This window comes from Sceloporus undulatus, chromosome 3 (genome assembly GCF_019175285.1).
Source record: "Sceloporus undulatus isolate JIND9_A2432 ecotype Alabama chromosome 3, SceUnd_v1.1, whole genome shotgun sequence".
Lineage (NCBI taxonomy): Eukaryota > Metazoa > Chordata > Lepidosauria > Squamata > Phrynosomatidae > Sceloporus > Sceloporus undulatus.
Window position 1 is genome coordinate 191,661,111 of NC_056524.1, and position 19,870 is coordinate 191,680,980.

The 19,870-nt window shown below is 40.6% G+C and overlaps 1 protein-coding gene across 4 annotated transcripts in view; it reads left to right on the forward strand.

Moving 5' to 3' along the window:
* Positions 1 to 19,558, forward strand: part of CTBP2 (C-terminal binding protein 2) — a 276,513-nt gene extending 256,955 nt beyond the window's left edge. For all 4 annotated transcript variants that reach the window (XM_042460080.1, XM_042460079.1, XM_042460081.1 and 1 more), the window contains 6 exons: positions 478 to 684; positions 4,948 to 5,162; positions 7,602 to 7,732; positions 10,999 to 11,126; positions 13,723 to 13,840; positions 18,100 to 19,558. In XM_042460080.1, coding sequence (XP_042316014.1) covers positions 478 to 684; positions 4,948 to 5,162; positions 7,602 to 7,732; positions 10,999 to 11,126; positions 13,723 to 13,840; positions 18,100 to 18,280 — 980 coding nt within the window. In that variant the 3' untranslated portion in view covers positions 18,281 to 19,558. The remainder of the gene's footprint in view (positions 1 to 477; positions 685 to 4,947; positions 5,163 to 7,601; positions 7,733 to 10,998; positions 11,127 to 13,722; positions 13,841 to 18,099) is intronic.
* The last annotated feature ends 312 nt before the right edge of the window (positions 19,559 to 19,870 follow it).

Below are 19,870 nucleotides of genomic sequence, written 5' to 3' on the forward strand. Positions count from 1 at the left end.
TTATTATTTAAATGGCCATCACACTCCCAGAGGGCAATTCAGAACTATCTAATGATAGATAGATAGATAGATAGATAGATAGATAGATAGATCAGAGCTATCTAGTTATAGATAGACAGCGAGAGAGAGAGAGAGACTGCAAATTTTTGGAAAACTGAAGATCCAGTTTGCCCTGCTCACTCCCTAGAAGGCACGTTGGAGCATTTTTTGTGGTATCCACAAAAAGGCCTTGGGGGCCCCGTGTGACCCATAGGTCATACTTTGCCCACCCATCCCTTTTGTAAATGTAGCTTGATTCCAGACTTTCTGTATATTTTGGAAAGGCGTGGATTCAAGAATTGAGCACTGATGTACATGTCTTCTAGAGGTTTATTTGTGAGATGAGGTTTGAAAAGGAATTAGAATGCAAAAGAAACTTGTGGTTTCATGTTGTTTTTCTTGATCGTTAAGATGAGGATTTCTGTCCCCTGAATCTAGGAATTGCTGTTTGCAACATCCCCTCAGCAGCAGTGGAAGAGACGGCAGACTCCACTCTGTGCCATGTGTTGAATCTCTACAGAAGGAACACTTGGCTCTACCAGGCACTGAGGGAAGGAACCCGGGTGCAGAGCGTGGAACAGATACGGGAGGTGGCTTCTGGTGCAGCTCGTATTAGAGGCGAAACACTCGGCCTGATTGGATTTGGTATGTTGGTGACTTCTGGCCTTACAAAAACCAGGCCTTACAAGAAGACCTGTATGTGGATTCTTCAGTCAGGCTTGACAGTTGCAAAACATGTTGGCTGGGAAGCTGAAAACATGAGAAGACCATCAAGCATAGGCATGTGATTCGCATAGCTCACCCTTCTGGCTTTGTTACTAAATAGCATAGCTCTCCCTTCTGGCTTTTTTTATTAAAAGTCACCACTCGTGACTACTTTTCTCTCATATGAGAAAATAATTTTTGTGATAGGAGTAGATAATGTTTTGGGCTTTCCAGATGTTTAGGATCCAACCCCTTTGAGCCCCAGCCAGCATGAATAGAGAGCCAGCATGGTGTAGTTGTTTGAGCATTGGACTAGGACACTGGGAGGCCAGGGTTTGAATCCTGGCTCAACCATGGAAACCCACTGGCTGACCTTGGCCAAGTCACACTCTCTCAACCTCAGAAAATGACAGTGGCAAGCCCTCTCTGAAGAAACTTGCCAAGAAAACCCCTTAGGGTCACCATAAGTCAGAAAGGACTTGAAGGTACACAACAACAACAAGCCACCAGCAGTGGCCAGTGGTAAGGGATTTGGGGGACTGTGTTCCAGATTATTATAGGTTCCTGTCTCTGACTTTACACTGTTAAAGAAATTCAGGTTTTCTTTAGCACTTGTTCCACTTAGGACAGTGTACACACATCCTGCTCATGATTATCCTGTGAAGAACTAGCAATGGAGCTCATCAGGAAGAGGGAATATCTTGCTGCAGTGGAGATATTTCCCAACAAGCAGGCTTTGATTTCCTGGAGGTATAGCTATTCCTCAGGTTGTTGCCCAGGGATCACCCTCACTTTTATAATAGCTGTTAGGAAGCTCTTTGCCTGCCCATCCCGCCAGCTTTTGAGTTCAGAACAAATTAGGTGGGCTAGTAGTCATTGGCACTTGCTTCTCACTTAGCAGACTGCGCTGGGTTGCACTTTGGTGCAAAGACTTATTAATGAGCACTCAAGAAATGTCCATCCATGCCGAATATGGCAGTCGAGAAAGGAAAGGGACTCCTCCCTCCCCTCAATTTATAACCCCACAGAATCACATTTCCATTAGGAAGGCTTGTTTGTTTGGCTTTCACTCTCCTTTCTGAAAAAGAAGACTTGTATCTTGATGTAGAAGTCGGGTAGTTGAGCCCAGGCGTGACATTGAATTGGAATGACATTGTGGATAATGACCTGCTGATTGCACTGCAGATGTCCCTCTTTATCAGAAGAGCCTTATTAAACCTTTGCTTCCAAACCATGACAGTTGTCTTAGTCATGCCCAATTAAATAGCCATTCAGCAAGAGTGCAGAAGGAAAAAGGGTGGGGGGAGGAAGAGAATCCTACAGCAAACAAGTTGCTCTTACAATAAATAAGGCTCAGAGTGGGCTTGTCATTATTGTTGTTCCAAAGTCCTTTGTAATAATATTTCTTTAACATGCCTTTCTGTTTTAGATCAAAATTGAGAGGCCCTGCAGAGGCTTAGATGTGGCTAGGAGATAACATTTTTGTAACTATTATGAGTGCTGAAGATCAGTACTCTGATACTTGGGGAAGATCTATCCCATGCAAAGGATGACAGTTTGCCAACCAGTTTCATATCTCTGCCCCTACCCACCCCTTGTTCCCCCAATTTGAGAATTTGGCACTACCCCCATCAATAGTTCTGCATTGCCGATGAAAGCTGGGATATGCTTCAGTGTCCTCATAGCAACGTCTGTTCACATTAATCGCCTCTGAAGTGCGATGGCAAACAGTTAATGGACATTTTTGAAAAATGCCATAGCTGCTTATATTCTAAAAGCAGATTTGAGTAATGCCCTTGTACACGCTGCATTACACGGTTTGTATTTGACCTTCAGCTAAGTCAGCAGTAAGACTGTCTGTCCTAAGAATTTGTCTCTTGGAGATTTAAGATCAACCAGCAGGGAGGGAGATAAAAAGAAGGGCACAAAGCAAGGTGTTCTTGGTTATGCTGTTTGTGAATCTACAAAGAATGACACATTTGAATAGGTCTCTCTTATATGCACAAATTCTGCCTTTTAAAAAAAACCTCTAGGTGAACTTAAATTGGGTACTGGGGAAAATAACAGCAGGGGCAAGTTAACATTTTTTTAAAAAAAAATCTATCTATCTATCATCTATCTATCTATTTGCTCAATTTACAATCCCACCTTTCTCCTATGAATGGGACTCAAGGTAGCTTACAATAAAATAATACAAATATTTTTATGTTTTAAACATGCTTTTTGATTCTTTTAATAGTGAATTTTATATAGAACTTTGGTTTGCTTGTCTTTTAACTTTTGTATTAATAGTTTTTAACTGTACTTTGTTTAAATTCTTGTGAGCCACCTTGAATCCCATGCTGGGAGAAAAGCCAGATATAAATCAAATAAACAGAATTAATGACATAAAATGAATTAAAGGATAAACCATGTTGAAATACCATTTTTAAAGAAGTAAATAATGGAAAATTAATCATTTGGAGACCTTAGCATTTCTCATTCATCCAGTATTTCCCAGTATATTCATTATATATTGTAATGAATTCTTACAGTCTAAATTGGGTGGGAATCATGCAGCCATCCAAACATTGTTGGCCTGCAACTCTTAGCATTCCTCACCATAGGCTGTTCTGGCTGGCACAACAGGAACGTGCAATCTAACATCTGGGCATCTGTATGGCTTATACCCTTAATCTTAAGGAAAGCCTATGGTCACTACCAGTTTTATGTACAGAGGAATACAGAAGCCATAACTATGCTACTAGAGCAAGCTTGTGCACTTCCAAGTCAAATGAGAAGAAACCCACTGGCTATCTATCCTGCCCTCAGACCTTGACATTCTCTATCTGTGAACTCTAGACAGCTAGCAACAATGACAAGTTTGTCATTAAATTTGTAGATTACCATACTTGGTGGACCACTGTATTTGCTGTATTGGAGTGACAATTTGACCTCGTGGGTCTTAGGCTACACAAAATCAAAGAACAATAGGACCATTCCAACTGACAGCATCCTTTATGTCTATCCTCCTCACTCTCATATCAACATTCCAAAGGCAGGACATCCTGATAAGTAGGAGGATCTTTCTACATCATCAAAGTATTTCCATAGCCTTGTTCCATGGGTCATTCTATTATAATTTTTATATAAGGTTTGATTATAGCAGAGGGCTGGGGATAGCATGCAGCCATTTTTGGTTGTTGTTGTTTTTTTTTTTAAGACATGAAGTACTGTAATAAAAAGTAAAGACTGGCTTCTTGTTCAGCAGTTACAAGATAGTACACTGGACTGACAGTATTGTAGCTGTTGGGGATTTATGCTTAAACTTGTGAATTACCAAGTGACCCTCCCCCCCCCCCCAAAAAAAAAAGAAATTTACCTTTGCAGCTTGGAAGCACCCCATCATTTCTGAGGTGTGGAGATTTGGGAACTGGGGAATGACATCTGCAGTGCTCTCCCAGTCTCAGGGTGTGTCTCAAACAGGCAGATGGAGAGGCACAACTGCTTGCATTAGTGGACCCTGCAACTGGGAGAGCACAGCACATGTCATACTTCAGTGCTCTAAGCTGCAGCCCCTTGGAAACACTTCAATCAGGATGCTGCCAGGATGGAAAGGTAGGTTTTTGGTGGGTAGCATTATCAGACATAAGTACGACAGATATCTGTTATATGTTGACAATGCAGTGGATGGAGAATGCCTTGCTCCTCTTTCAATTTTTTAAAAAATTGGCAATGGTTGAGCAGGCAAAGAGAGGAGACAGTTTTTCTGGGTGTGAAACAAGACATTCAGTGCTGGGAAAATACAAAACTCCTGCACAAGCAGTTCAGCTTTGGAGAGCTGACGTTAAAACATATGAAACCAGCTAAGTGTATTTTCAAAGCCTAGCACGACCAAGAGTGTGGCAAAGGCTAAGCTGCACTGAGAGAGTAGTAAAAATGGAACTTGCAAAAGAGGCTTCTGTGCAGTTACCAGTGTGCACTGGTGCCAGACTGTTTCCTTCTACAAGTGCTGCATTTCAGCAGTCCTGACAAAGAGATAATACAGGAGAGAATCAATGCAGCATGGATGCCTTTGCCTGTAGTAGGAGAGAGTGCATTTTGGCAGCAAGTCATACCGATTGGTACTGTTGAATGCACTCCTTGGAATTTATGTGCTGCTGCCATGTTGCCAAGCCTATTATGACAACTCTGCCTTTCTTTGTTTCTGTTTTTTTGGCTTAGGTCGCACTGCGCAAGCAGTTGCAGTTCGAGCCAAGGCATTTGGATTCAATGTGATCTTTTATGACCCATACCTGCAGGATGGCATAGAAAGGTCCCTGGGAGTCCAGCGGGTCTACACCCTCCAGGATCTGCTCTACCAGAGTGACTGTGTGTCTTTACACTGTAACCTCAATGAACATAACCACCACCTTATCAATGACTTTACGATTAAACAGGTAATTCTGAATGGAAGGTGGGATTGTCTAATTGGCTCCCACTTCAGTCTAGGAACATGTGGCTCTGGAGAGTCGAAATTCCTCTTGGCAGAGTGGTAATATAAAGCAGATGCAAAGAGTGATCATATATATTTTTAGTTTTGGGATAGTTAAGAGTTAAAGCTAATTGTCCACCTGTCTTTTGCACATTATACATCAGGTGAGGCCACTTCAGCAAGTTAGTCTAATAATGTCAATAATTTACAGAGAGCCTAATGTTATGGCATGTTGCAAACCAAAGATTGTTTTTCTTTCTCTGTTTTATTAGCTCAAGTCCCTTTCTTTTCTTTTCGTATTATATTTGCTTAAATCATTGATCTTTGTCAAACAACTGTGATCCGGCATTTATAGATGTAACTACATTGTCTGCCATCCAAACCACCCTCTAACCACCCCATTTCTCAGCTGTAGCCCTCTCCCCCAAAAAAATTCTCATCCATGTCCTGGTTGGTGGATAGCCAGGGGAGGAGCAAACAAACATCCAGTATTTTTCTATAGCTGGATGCACAGCAACATGCATGCATATGGACCTCCAGAGGTCCCTGTAGACCAGTGGCCCCCAAACTGTGCCCTTTAAAAGATTGGGACTTCAGCTATCAGAAGCCTCAGCCATGCGGCCAATAGTCTGGGATTCTGGGAGCTGAAGTCCAAATCCCTTGAAGAGCACTGTTTGCAGACCACTGCTGTCATTGCTCTGCATCCAGCTACAAAAAATAGCTGAATGCTTCTCTGCTGCTCTCCACACCTTACGCCAACCAGGAAATGTCCAGATTGGGGGGCTGCAGCTGAGAAAATGTACAAAATGTACTTTGAGTGGGAGGGTTTTGCTTGTTTCCCATTCAGTAATGAATTCCACCCTCTTCAGTGACCAAAAAAAGGGAGTGATGATGGTGGATGTCCAATTTACACTATCATAATTCACTAACAGGTTGCAGCCTACGATTAGAGGAAATAGACTGGTTGTTAATAAACAAGTGAAAGAGTCTGATATCTGCATACTTCCTCTCTTCACCATCTTCTCTCTTCCTTCTCTCTTCTGGAAAAATAAACTTATGTGTCATGGTGCCATAATACAAGGATGATGCTCTATTTTTTTAATTGTTTAATCTTGTTTTAATTTATGTGTTGTATTAATTTTTATTGATGTGGTTTTTTTTTATTGTAAGCCACTTTGAATCCCAATCTGGGAAAAAGGCAGGATAGTAGTAGCAATATAACAACAACATCAGTCTTAGTCTGACCCAGCCAAAAGTAGTTACTGAATCAAGATCAGAACAAATGGGAGCTGGGTCATTGGAAAAAGTGGGCATTACATTCTGCCAAAGGAGATCTCAGCCCCCAAATGTTCTTTCATCCCTAGTAGCAGTGGCTCCCATGTAAATCCTTTCAAAATCAACTTAATTTCTCACTGAAAGCTGAAGAATCCCCATGGACCTGCTTCTGCCCTGCTGTTTTCATCCTGTGCTGCTTTGGTTCTGTAGTTAACTTAATTACCTCTATTCTACACAAAGAGCACATAAATAAGTAGCAAATGGGCACTTAGAATATTATTCCTAGTGCAGCATTTAGTAACCCAGGAAAGCACCTTGGGGACTCAAAGCATCCATGTAAATGGGTAATGCTTCCAGAAAAGAATATTCAGTTATAAGGTTTGTCTTTACTATAGCAATATTTTCAGAAAAATCTACAGCACTTTTAAGCTTGAATGAAATGAGAGCGCATGCAGAAACTTATGGCCTTGTAATAGTATTCTCGGTAGGGGAACAAGGGAAGAGGCAGGGCTTAAGCTGGCGCTTGCTCCCAAACAGTGCTGCAGTTTTTAATTTCTGTTTATTTTGGAAATAGATTGTTGGCTGTGCAAGTGAAGGAGGGTGCTGTTGCACTCATGTCCAGCTTGTGATCTTCCCCTGGGCAACTGGTTGGCTGTTGCATGGATGAAACAGTAGACTAGAAAAAAAGCTTTTGATCCAATCCAGCATGGTTTTCTTTTGGGGCTTAAGAGAGTAAGCTGCTTGAAGACCCTTTGCCCTGGAGAAAGTCTGTGGCTGAAAATGCATGGATCATTTTTCATGAAATAAGACTTCAGGGTTTCAGTTTTGTGAGCCAGATCTTCCTTTGCTTTTCTGGGTTATCCCTCTTTCCTCATCTAGGCCTAGAACTAGTCCCAGTGTGGGAGTATTTATTAAGTATTCTGTGCTAAGTGAGAGATCTAAAGAAGTCTTTAAAATCTAAAGAAAGGTTGCATACCTCTGTACAGACCTTACCCTCAAACTATTTGCTTAGATGTGGGGTGTGCTAGGTGATGTTGCCTCGGCTACAAGGGGCTCGTGTTCCATGTATGCTGAATGTCATAAAAAATCATGCTAGAATAGAGTTTGTATTTCTTCCTGGCCCTAACAGATGAGACAAGGAGCATTTTTGGTAAACACAGCACGTGGTGGTCTGGTGGATGAAAAGGCCTTAACTCAAGCCCTGAAGGAAGGAAGGATACGAGGGGCAGCGCTAGATGTGCACGAATCAGAACCATTTAGGTAAGTAGAACTTTTATAGAATTTTTAATGAGTAGCCTGTCTGCTGCCACACATTGTAGACAAGATCTATATATGCCATCATGAAATATCTTGCAGATACACACAGTAAAAACCAGAGCCTGAAAATAGTTCTTTTTCATATTACTACTGGCCATGATCCCTGTGGGATTCAGAGGGTTGGAGACCACAAAAATTAAATTTTCCACCTCTAGTAAAAACTGGATATTCCCCAGGAAGCTGCTGCATCATTTATAAAATTCATTGCACAGAATCATTCAAAATTAAAAAACAAAGACTCATAAAGACTTTATCATCTCACTTGAATTGAAGTCGCCATGCCCTTTTGATTTTAGTGTTTGGGGACTTGTTTGAACAGAGATCCCCAGCAAATTACAACCACAAGACACTTATTGTATCCCTGACGTCTTTAACTTGGGGGTTAAAAGTCTTTGGGAGGCTCTCAAGAATTGTTACAAAAATAAATTCTAACAGAGCCAGCATGGTGTAGTGCCTTGGGAGTTGGACTAGGATGTTTGGAGACCAGGGTTTGAATCTCCACTGGGCCATGGAAACCTACTTGGGCAGTCATACTCTCTCAGCCTTAGAGGATGGCAAAGGCAACTTCCCCTCTAAAGAAATCTTGCCAAGGAAACCCCACGATAGGGTCACCTTCAGATCCCCTTAAGTCAGAAATTATATGAAGGCACATAACAACAACAAAATTTTCTAGTAAAATAAATACTTCAATGATAATTTAACCATTGTTGGTAACTGACCATCCTTCCTTAGTAATGACCCTTTCTTTGGCTTTTAATTCTGATGCATATATTCACATTTAAACTCCACATTCTAGGGAAGAACAAAACAGAATAAAAAAGTATTTTTGACTGAGAAAGGCTAGCTAACATGAACAAGCAATCCAACATAAGGGTTTTTTTAGAAGTTCTTTGAAATATCAGCAGTTGCTGGTGAGGCCTGTTTGCTATGCAAAGGCACAAGTAATAAATGGAGTGGACATCCCAGCCTTCAAGCAAGCACTAGGAGGTGGCAGTGCAACCAGGGGGGCACCTCACACAGCACCATGGTTGCATAATCTGGTTGCTGGCTGGATAGTTACCCCTGCCAAAATCAGCTGACTGCAGAGGAGATCCTGTTCACCCCTTGTGTAAAATTATGCCACACTGGAGTTAATGGATGGCACAGTTTTTTCTGCTGTGCAAACAGTTAATCCCACTTCTTACGTACCTCTAAAGACCATACTTATGGAAGCTGATGTATAGTGACTTGTATAACATAATTTATGCCAAAACAAAGCCAGAGTCGGATTTGGGCCTGTGCAAGAGGCAACTAGGTAGACAGCAAGCCTACGCATCCATGTTGCCACCAGAGGTTTCCTCTGCCTCTACTGCTGCCTCTACCACTTCATTTCCTCTGATTGCATCTAGTCAACTACTTTTCCTAGTTGTCTTTTACTGGTTTTCTTTCTGTGTGAGATCATAGGTTAGTATCCTGTATTTATTTATTACCAGTAACTTTATATCTTGCTTTTCCTCCAAAGTCCACAAGGTGGCATATTATGGACTGAAAAATCCCAAATCTATGAGCTGGGACCAGCAGGGAAGCAGGTGACAAGATTCTGTGTTCCCTAATTTGTGACCAGAGTGAGGATTTGACTTTGGACTTCCCTGGTTCACAAACTTTCCCAATGGCCTTAGTCAGGTCACATTTTCTATCCCTTGTAATAACAAGAATAGCAACCTGGGCCAGAATCCTGTTGGGTATTTACATATGCATACACACTGTAATTAGGGGGATATTGTCTCAGTCTCCCCAATCCCCACTTACTGGGGAGCAGCTGCTGTGATCAGTGGGAATTTGTTCCCTTGTTGCTCAGGAAGCAGCTGATTGACTGTCCCAACTCCTCCCTAGAGCAATTTCCAGTGTGACAGGCAGAATCAGGGACCCTGTCACAATTCCCCCTGATGCCAGACATCGCTCATGTGGGAAGGGAAACAGGCTTCTATCTATTGTAGCAGCTGCTTCCCAGTAAATGAAACTTGGGGGACTTTTCCGGTCCCTATGTAGACCCAAAACTAGGGGCTGTGTAGGAATTCTGACTACAAAACAGTCATGAGTGTGTAACTCTAGGTTACACATTTGTAACTGCCCAACAGGATTTGGTCCTATTTTCTAATGGTGGTGTGATTAAGAGTAAAAAGCATTAAGGAATTTGGACCCTAGAAACACTGTAGAATATATATTATGTGTACACTTTAAACTGCTCTCTTTGGAAGGAGTTTTAACAGTTGTGGCTTGTATGCCTTGTACCCAGTGCTGGGTTTAAAGAGAAGGTGAGGCAGTTGTTTTATGCATAGCTTTTATGTACAGGCTGAATCGCCCTTATCCAGAATTCCAAAATCCTCCAAAAACCAAAACTTTTTGTTGGTGGCTGAGATAGTGATACCTTTGCTTTCTGATGGTTCATTATGCTCAGACTTATATAAAAAGATGCAGCACCAAATTCCTCAGCTACTTTCTAGTCCTTTTTTATTCCAGACATGTTTTAGTCTTGAATAATGGCTGGCATCCTTTCTGGTCATTTTTTTTTGGGGGGGGGTCTTTGTGGAAGCCAGAATTTCCCACAACTGTGCAACAGCTAAAAGCTACCAATCCACATTTTCTCAGCTGCAGCTTCCTTCACAAACCCTGCAGGTGTGATGCCATTGCTCTGCATTCAGCTCTAGAAAAGTAGCTGGGCTCTTGTCTGTTCTCTGCCAACTAGGAAACAGCTGGGTTTGGGGAGCCACAGCAGAGAAAGATGGGGTTCGTAGGTTGGACAGGAAACTATCATAACTACATCTTATAGCTGCATCTCCTAATGCTGAATTGTGGCCACTGTGTCTTAACTTTTTTACTTTTGTTAATATTCCTGTAAGCTTTCTTGGTTTCCATTTTTGACAGAACATTTGGCTATACATGAAAATTAATAAATGCAGGATAATCTATCAGGATTCTCATTCACTGAAGAGCATTATAATCCCATTTAAGCAGAGGAAGCTAGAGTCCCCTTTCAGATCTTTGCACACAACTAAGCTTGGTGGGCATGAGTATCCTTGTCCATCTGCCCAGCTCCTTGTTTCATCCATATGGTAGACTGTGTCCACACTGAGCAGGGCTATAGGAAAAGGGAAAATAGAAACATTCTAAGGCATTTATTTGTGAACTCTTTTTTATAGTCTGTATTCCTTTGTTGTTTTTCCCTGTAGCTTTGCTCAAGGGCCTCTGAAAGATGCTCCTAATTTAATTTGTACACCACACACGGCTTGGTACAGCGAACAGGCCTCACTGGAGATGAGAGAAGCCGCTGCAACAGAGATACGCCGAGCAATCACAGGTACAGCAGCTTGGTTTTCCATGGGCCAGTTTAAATGCGAGGAAACCAACCCAGAGTGTTGATGCCTGCTGGTGCTTCACGTAGCCAGTGCAACCCATTAAAACATAACCATCTTAAGTGCAATTGTCTCTGTGTCAGCACTGTATATCTAAGGCTTGGTTTGCACATCAGCACTACATAGGTTAAGAAAATTTTCAGCATTATAGTTATAACATATGCAGGTGTAAGTGAAAGTTATGTTTGCATATTAAACTTCTTTAGGTTTTTCAGAGAGAGGAATTCCCTACCTCCCTTATGCAATAACTAGAACCTCCACAGGATTCATCCCATGGTCCCCCCCTCCCCATGGCTGTTCAGTGGCCAGCAGAGAGCCTGAGACATAAGAAAACAATCTGGCTATGTTCCTGTAAGCCAGACACAGAATGCCAAAAATACCCTCTCAGACCTCTTAGAATGGCGTCATTGTTGTATGTGTGGCTGCAGGGATATAACCAGATGCTTCCTAAGTGGCTGTGTGGATGGGAGGCTTGCAGGAGGAAGGTGAGTTCTGTAAGAAGGAACAGGGGAGCAATATTGTAGTTCTTCCTGGGAAGTATTTCGCTATATACTTTCCAATGCAGGATTATGCCTGTGTGGATCTGCATCATTTATCAATAATCAGTAAAGTTTCTCTCCTTCTTTTAATTGTTTGGGATATGTTTGTGGGGTGGATTTAATTCAACTAAATGGTTAATATGATTCTCAAGACCAATTTTAAATTATATTTAAATCTTTGTCAATTCATACAAATATACATATCAGGGAGCATGATTGCCTATCATCCACAAAACTCAATTAGCTGAAAAGTTATCTGGTGTTTACCAGCTAAAATGTGCATCAGGAGTGAATATGCTCCTACTAAACTAGTTGGTTAGCAGAGGGTGAACTCCCCCCCCCCCTCCAACTTGGATAAGCATTTTTCGCTAATCTGCTCTCACATCACTTGATTTGGTAGTTATTTTATATGTGGTAGCAAGTCACATTAATGATACAGTTGGCTCCGAAAGTAGGGCTGGACACTGTGTAGCATTCCATATTTTGCTGAACTGCAGTTTTCTTTATCCATCTTTAGCTATGCCCACTAGGACTGATGGAAGTTATAGTCCAGCAACATCTGGATGGACCATTCCCCACCTGTCCTGAACATACTGTTACCTGAATATATTCAAGTCAATATAATATAAACACCTCCAGTTGGGCTTCTGAATCCACACCTATACAATATATACCATAGCATGTATAAATAAAGAGCACTTCAGATTTTTTTTGCTGTTACCCTAGCTGGGGATAACTGCTGCTAGGATAAATGACATAGTTACAGGGTGCACTCAACTCCCATATTGCAACAAGTCCTTCACTGGTTGCCAGTTTGTTTTCAGGCTAGTGATGGTAATGATCTATCAAGCCTCTACAGCTCAGGTCCAGGTTACTTGAAGAACCAAGGTGCTTTGAGAACCAAGGAGGCATTGCTCTCTGGCCCACCCTCACAACTACATCTGGTGCAAATGCAGCAGAGGGCCTTCTCCATGGCTGCTCCTAGACTGGAACTTCCTTTCCAAAGAGGTTAAACTGGCATCCCCCTTGCTATCTCTCTGCTGGCAGTGAAGGCCTTTTTATTCCACCAGACCTTTGAGAATTAATTCTTTAGAGGAAACAGGTCTGCTGAACTTCTTTGTAATGGTTTATGTTTTTAGCTGGCCTTACTTTTTCATAGTTTCATTATTTTCTAACTTTTGTATGCTGTGAATTTTTAGCTATGTTTGTTTTAACCATTGTAAACTCTCTTTAAGTCCCAAACTGGGAAAAAGATACATTCATGACTGCCACAGAAGATTGTAGCCACGATCATTATTAATACTGTATTAGTATTCCAATAATCATGGCCAGAATCCTTTACGCCAATCATGAATGCGTAACCTAGAGTTCAGGATTTAACAGCTACATAGGGATCATGGAACTCCCCCATTTACCATCTAACAGCCACTGTGATTGACAGGTGTCTGTTCCCCTATCAATCGGGAAGCAGTTGACTGATGTTTCCACCCCACCCCCCTTGTGCAAGTGATCTATGGTGGAAGGAGTCCTGTTTCTGTTTGTCTCACCAGAGATCACTTACAGAAGGCATGGAAACAGTAGCCAACGGCTTCTTGAGTGACGACAGGGAACAGGCCCACATCAGTCCCAGTGGCTGCTTCCCAGTACGTGGGGATGGGGGGGTTGGACTGGGATTCACCATGCATCCATAAATCCCATACATCAGCAGCAGCTCATCCCTTAGGCAGTTCCTGTTCTTTCTAGTGAAGCTTGTCCACTCGAGTAAAAAGGATCTAGCTTTTCAAAGCAATTCTCTTTGGCCCTGGCCCTGTGTCAGGCTTTACAATTGTAATTCACATGTAAGCAAATTCCACAATTTTGGCAGAGAGTGGAGGGTTTTCTTCTCATCCCCCCTTCCACTTACAGCAGTCCAATTGGAAAAACAGCTAGTTGATTATTGTTTGTTGTATATCAGTATGATTAATACTGCATCCTTTTAAAATTTGAATTATTCCTACCTCAGGTCGCATCCCTGAAAGCCTACGAAACTGTGTGAACAAGGAATTCTTTGTCACAACAGCTCCTTGGTCAGTAATAGATCAGCAAGCAATTCATCCAGAGCTCAATGGTGCCACATACAGGTAAGATGGAGAAAAAGATTTCTCTCTCTCTCTCTCTCTCTCTCTCTCTTTTAAAAGAATAACATTGGGAATTTGACATGCAACAATGGAGCTAAGAGTAAGGTTACAAAAGCTCTTTAACATTTCTCACAAGATGGTAGTCCCTCAACAGTCATGCCATAAAGGCTTCCTCCATAGAATATACATCTATTTCTAATCATAATATTATAGACAGCTCTGAGATGCCATCTCAAAAGTTACCACCTTGCATGTAGATCCTATAACAAAGACACTATAAAGTGGTGCTTACCTGAATGGTTTTTTTCAAGTTTTGGGTGAATCTTAATTAATTTATCCACTTATACTCCCTTAACACAATAAAAGGAGTTGCTGGAAGATAATTGGAACAACATCTATTTGGAGTAAAAGAATATGCCAAGGTGCTCCTAAAGAAGTCAGAAAATTCTGTATGGGGCAGTATAGTAGTAGTATGACAAATATAAAAACACTTACCTGAGAGTGACTCTGTGTGTGTGTTTGTGTACATACACCATGTATGCACACATGTGCACACACGCAGCCAAGTATAATGAAATATTGTCCACCTGGTACATGTGAAAAATTAATTTTAAACAGGGGTGGTAGGAATGCTGTGTATGTTAAAATTCCAGAAAAGTCATGGGAAATGAGGAAAGGGTACAGCGCAGTGTTCTCGGCACTGGCAATCCCACTCAATTCTTTGAATGATCTTCACAGACAATATTGTACACTAAGTGTATAATTTTTAAATAATTTGTGGGGATAGAATCCAGGAATCCTCCCTTGCAAGGAAAATTCCCTGTGTCCCTGACTTCACAAAATGATACAGCCATGGGGAGTAAGCAATTTTACCTCTCTGTTGAACATTTTAGAGGGCATCTGTTCATGCTTTTGATCCTTTTTAAAGTATAATTCACTTTTGGTTCTTTGAAAGAGGTTCATACATGCTAGCTTTCAAGCACCAAGCTATTAATGCAAAGGAGGGATTGACAAATGATTGCAAGTGAGCCTGTTTCTGGTTTGAGAACCTAGTAGCAATCCTACAGGTAGAAGGGATGATTTTCTTAGTGAAACCCTAATCAATAGGTTCCCTAGATGGGGTGAAGAAGAGAAAGATTAGGGATCATGTCGGGATTTCTCTTCACATCCCTGTACTCATACAGATAGTCCACCAGAAGTGTTTTAGAAATCTGTATTCCCATTTGGTGCACTCCATAAAGTTTCATGGCCTCAAAGGCACTACTGTAGAAATGATAAGTGGAAACCAGGTTCTGCTGAGTTCTTTGCAGATCCCTGCCAGAAATTGAAAGTAGAAATAGAAGATAAAAACAAAAAAGGAAGATGAGATCTCTTCCACATGAACTTATCATATGTAAAACAGGATTATACTTGGAGGAAGGAACATCAACAATTTAAAATATGTAGATGACACCATAGTTCTAGCAGAGCACAGCAAAGACTTGGCATGATTACTGAAGACACTCAAGGAAGAAAGTACAATGGCATTTTTACAACTGAACATTAAGAAAGCGAATATAATGACTGCAGGTAATTGATATAACTTTAAAGGAGAAAGGCAGCTATGAAGGAGGTAGACAAGATCCTGAAGCATAAAGGTATATCCCTGAATAGTAAAAGTAGGATGAACCATGCCATCATATTTCCTATTTCTATCTATGGTTGTGAAAGCTGGACAGTGAAGAAAACTGATACTAAGAAAATCAATTCATTTGAAATCTGGTGCTAGAGGAGAGTTCTAGAGATAACATCGGCTGCTAAAAAGGCAAATCAATAGTTCCTAGAGCAAATCAAGCATAAACGCTCCCTAGACACCAAGTTGACTAAACAGAGATTGCTGTGCCTTGGCCATATAATGAGAAAACATGACTTACTAGAAAAGACAATAATGCTTGATATGGTAGAAGTGAGTAGGAGAAGAGGAAGACTGGATTAGCTCAATCAAGGAAGCCACAGCCCTGAGCAAGGCTGTTGAGGACTTGGAGGTCTCACACACATAGGATTGCCATTAATTGAAATTGACAGATTAAAAAGAGTCTTGATTTTTAGTTGCAAAAAGAAAAGTGTCATAGATCTGAAATTAGCTTAGTAAGTCAATGTTCTGTATTTAGTAAAATCTCAGTGTTTCTATTTATCAGCTCCAAGTAACTTCTCCTCTTTACCATTAGCAGAAATAGACTAAATTATGAAGAATGCCAGTTTCTTATAAATGTGTCATTTTATACAGGCAGCAGAGATTAGCTTTCAGTTTAGCAGAGCATATAAACTTTTCAGAGAATGCAACCTTGCTTATGATACATTCTTCAGTGGTGAGAGGTTAATCTGTTGAAGATGCAGTTCTGTCAGAATGGAACGAACAGATTTGCAGGGTCACCTTGCATCTCTTCATTGCCCTTGTCTACATAACTGCTACATAAACATAAGACCAATGGTTTGGGTCTCATGAAGTGCAGGATCATTTCTACTTACACACACAAAAATTGTTCCAGTGGAATTTGGGGTTAGTTGGGTTGTTCCCCCCCCCCTCCCCAAAGAAAGCTTACTTCTGTATTGTTGCACAACTGTGTTTGAAAGTGCCATCAGCTTTAAAACCATTCTGGCATTGTTGACATTGTGCAGTATAAGAAAAACTCTTGTATTTCCAGACTAGCGGCATGCTTCTTTAGATCATGACCTTCAACTATAACAGAACTTAGAAAAATTACTTTTAAAATACCAGTGGATCCAGTGAGGTTTGGTCTTATGACCGCCTGTGGATACCAAAATCTATGGATGCCCAAGTCCTATTATATACAATGGCATAGTAACATGCTAATCCCTTAAATAAAATAGCAGAATCTAGATTTGCTTTTTGGGGTTTATTTTTCGAGGGTTAGTGGGAAAATTTTCAAGGTGTGGATGGTTGAATTTGTGGATGCAGAATCCATGAATATAGAGGGCTGACTGTAGTAATTAAGTACCAAAGGTCTAGAAGTAGCTTGCTTTAGATTTCATTTAAAAAGTCATTCTTCATTACCTACGGTTTTATGGTGTTTTAAAGACCTGTTTGCTACAAACCACTGATGTTGCAAATCTTCTCTTCTTGCCCATGTTATTATCAACTAAACAGCTATAACAGCAAAAGCTCTGTAATTTTTAAATTTAACATTTACACTACAAAAAAAGGTTTAAGTTACAGTGGTAATAGAATATCTCCATTACTACAAAAATGAGGAAAAATTGTAACTCTTGACTCTTCACTTCCAAGCTGTCCCTGGTTACTAGTTACAGTAAGAACTGACACAACTGAAAGTGTTTATGCGCCCTGACTTACAAGTATTGAAAGAAATCCTTTTTAAAAAGAAAGCATTAAATACTTAGAAGATACTGTATGAAGCTAATGAAACCAGAATGTCCTATTTGTTTTTCTTTACAGCAACTCCATAAGTCAGCCTGCCACACTGTTCTGCATTATGTTCCTTAGAAAAGGAACATATGGGAATCATATGGCCTACCAAAGCCTGTTGTACTGCAACTCCCATCAGCCTTAGGCTGCATCCACACTGGAGAAATAACCCAGTTTGGCACTGCTTTAACTGCCCTGGCTCAAGGCTATGGAATTCTGGGAGTTGGAGTTTGTTGTGGGCAAAGTGGTGCCAAACTAGGTTATTTCTCCAGTGTGGATGCAGCCTCTGTCAGCATAGCCAACTGTGAACTGTATTGAGAGCTGCAGTCCAACATCCATGCATTAAAGGATGCATCCTCAAAGTCAAAATATTTGTTGCCCTTAAGACATCTAATGAATTAACAGAAGAGTTAACAATATACTGTAATTTGAATTCAGATATGTTTTGATGTCAGTAAAACAGATGCACAAAAAACAAATATCCACCTTTGGGATGTTCCTCTAAGGCCAACTGCAGCTGCTGGAGTGTGTATTCTGTAACTGATTGAAACATGCAGGGGTTGAAATAACATGAAAGCAGTGTCGTAAAAGGTAAATTGTTGACAAGAATAGTAGTTTGTTGGATTTTTTCCCATTAAAATCAAATAATCACCATTAAAATATACTTGGAAAAGCACAGACTTTGCTATTACCAGGTATAGTACATGGGTTGGCAAAGAATAAAAATGGCCTCAAGGGGCTGTTTTGTTGCCGCTGTTGTCCTTACTTCACAATCTACTTGCCTTACAGAATGCTGACGTACTGATCATCTTGTAATTTAGAAATGATCTCTTCCTAGATATCCACCAGGCATGGTGAGCGTCACACCAGGAGGGATCCCGGCAGCTATGGAAGGTATCATCCCAGGAGGGATTCCAGTTACCCACAATCTTCCGACAGTGGCGCATCCTTCCCAAGCTCCATCTCCTAACCAGCCCACAAAACACGGGGACAACAGGGAACATCCAAATGAGCAATAGCGGATGATTAAAACACACTCCTATTTGGGACCAAGAGACATTTGGGAAAGAGAAGTTACACACAAACGGACAGGAATTTGATACAAAATTTGTAAGGTTGCTTTTGGACTGACGCATCATGATGTTCCAGTGTTAACTACAAAAATATATATATAGGAGTCAAGACTTGGGGGAGGGAGGGGAAACCCAGAAGTCACCTGCTTACTGAAGCACTGAAAACTAGGATTTGATGATGCATAACTGATCAGCTTCTGTTATCGTGTGTTTAAGTTTCCTTCATCTTTACATCAATCACAAGAATAATGTCTATTTCTTCTCAGTCCCTTGGGGAATATTCAGCAGCTGATCGAAGTACCTGCTGCTTAAAATATGTCCAACAGTCCTAACAAATCGTACATGATCTTAAAGAGGAAACCCATCTTGTGACTTCAGCCCTTTCCTTCCTCACTTACCTGGCTCCTCCTTGTATAGGCTGAGGAAAAATAACCCAGAGATGGAGAGAGGGGTTTGCTTGTTACAGTTATATATGGCCACTAATGTATTGGAAGGATGCTACTCAAGCTTAACTACAGCTATGTAGGTCAAGGGAGAGGAAAAAGGCCCATGTTAACTAGCTGCCTTTTGATTGCAGAAATGGATGCTTCTCCTACAAGATACACTTAATAAAGTAGCTGTACATTCAATAACACACGCTGATGATGCAAAAAAAAAGTGTTAAGTCTCACATTTATACTCAAATATATTTTTCTGTTTTAAATCCACAGCTATTTTATTGAGTGGAAAAGTCTTGAGCTGGAAAGGGTTCAAGAATAATGTTGCATTTCCTTATGTCTCAGGAAAAAAAAACACTTTTTATGGTAACTTGTCAGACTGTATGAACAAAACCCACTTTTTTAGACATTGAAGTCTTCTTTTCTTCATGTGATATTTTATACAAGAACACTTCAGAAATGTGTTATTAGATGTGACTGATTTTAACAAATCCTATTAGATTTGTATCAGCTAGTTACATGTTATATTCATAGTCTTTTGTGAATCATCGCCTTTTTGTTGAGAAAGATGGCCTATTCTGAGCCTTTGTATGGGTACATTCCTGTTTCTGTGATAAAAGTTTTAAAAGCTGTCCCAAACAAAACAAAAACAAAAAAAAACAACCAATGGCTACCAGAAGTATGTTTTGTTTTAGTGTGTTACCGTTACTGTATTTGTTTATTGTAAAAGTGGACATATAGCGTTCAGTGCAGTTTTCAATAAAAAGTGACAATTTCTATAATTTGACCTGGACCAGGCCCTCAATGTTCTTGAGCCTGTAAAGAATGAGAACATACTTTGAAGTTGTGTCTGATCTGAGTAAAGGACAGTAATTATCAACCTATGAATCCAGTAAGAGTCACTGAATGGTCTGAAAGCCAAAGTGGACTATGACTTGCCAAGATTTCTATGCTCTCCTATAGCCATTCTAAAAACCTGTGCAAGTAGGTATTCCCATTAGGGAATGAAGTTCTGCTGGAGGACCAGAAATTATCTAAACAGTTTTAGCCAAACTCCTCACAACGTATAGATTACACACTGACAAATAATGGTCTGCTA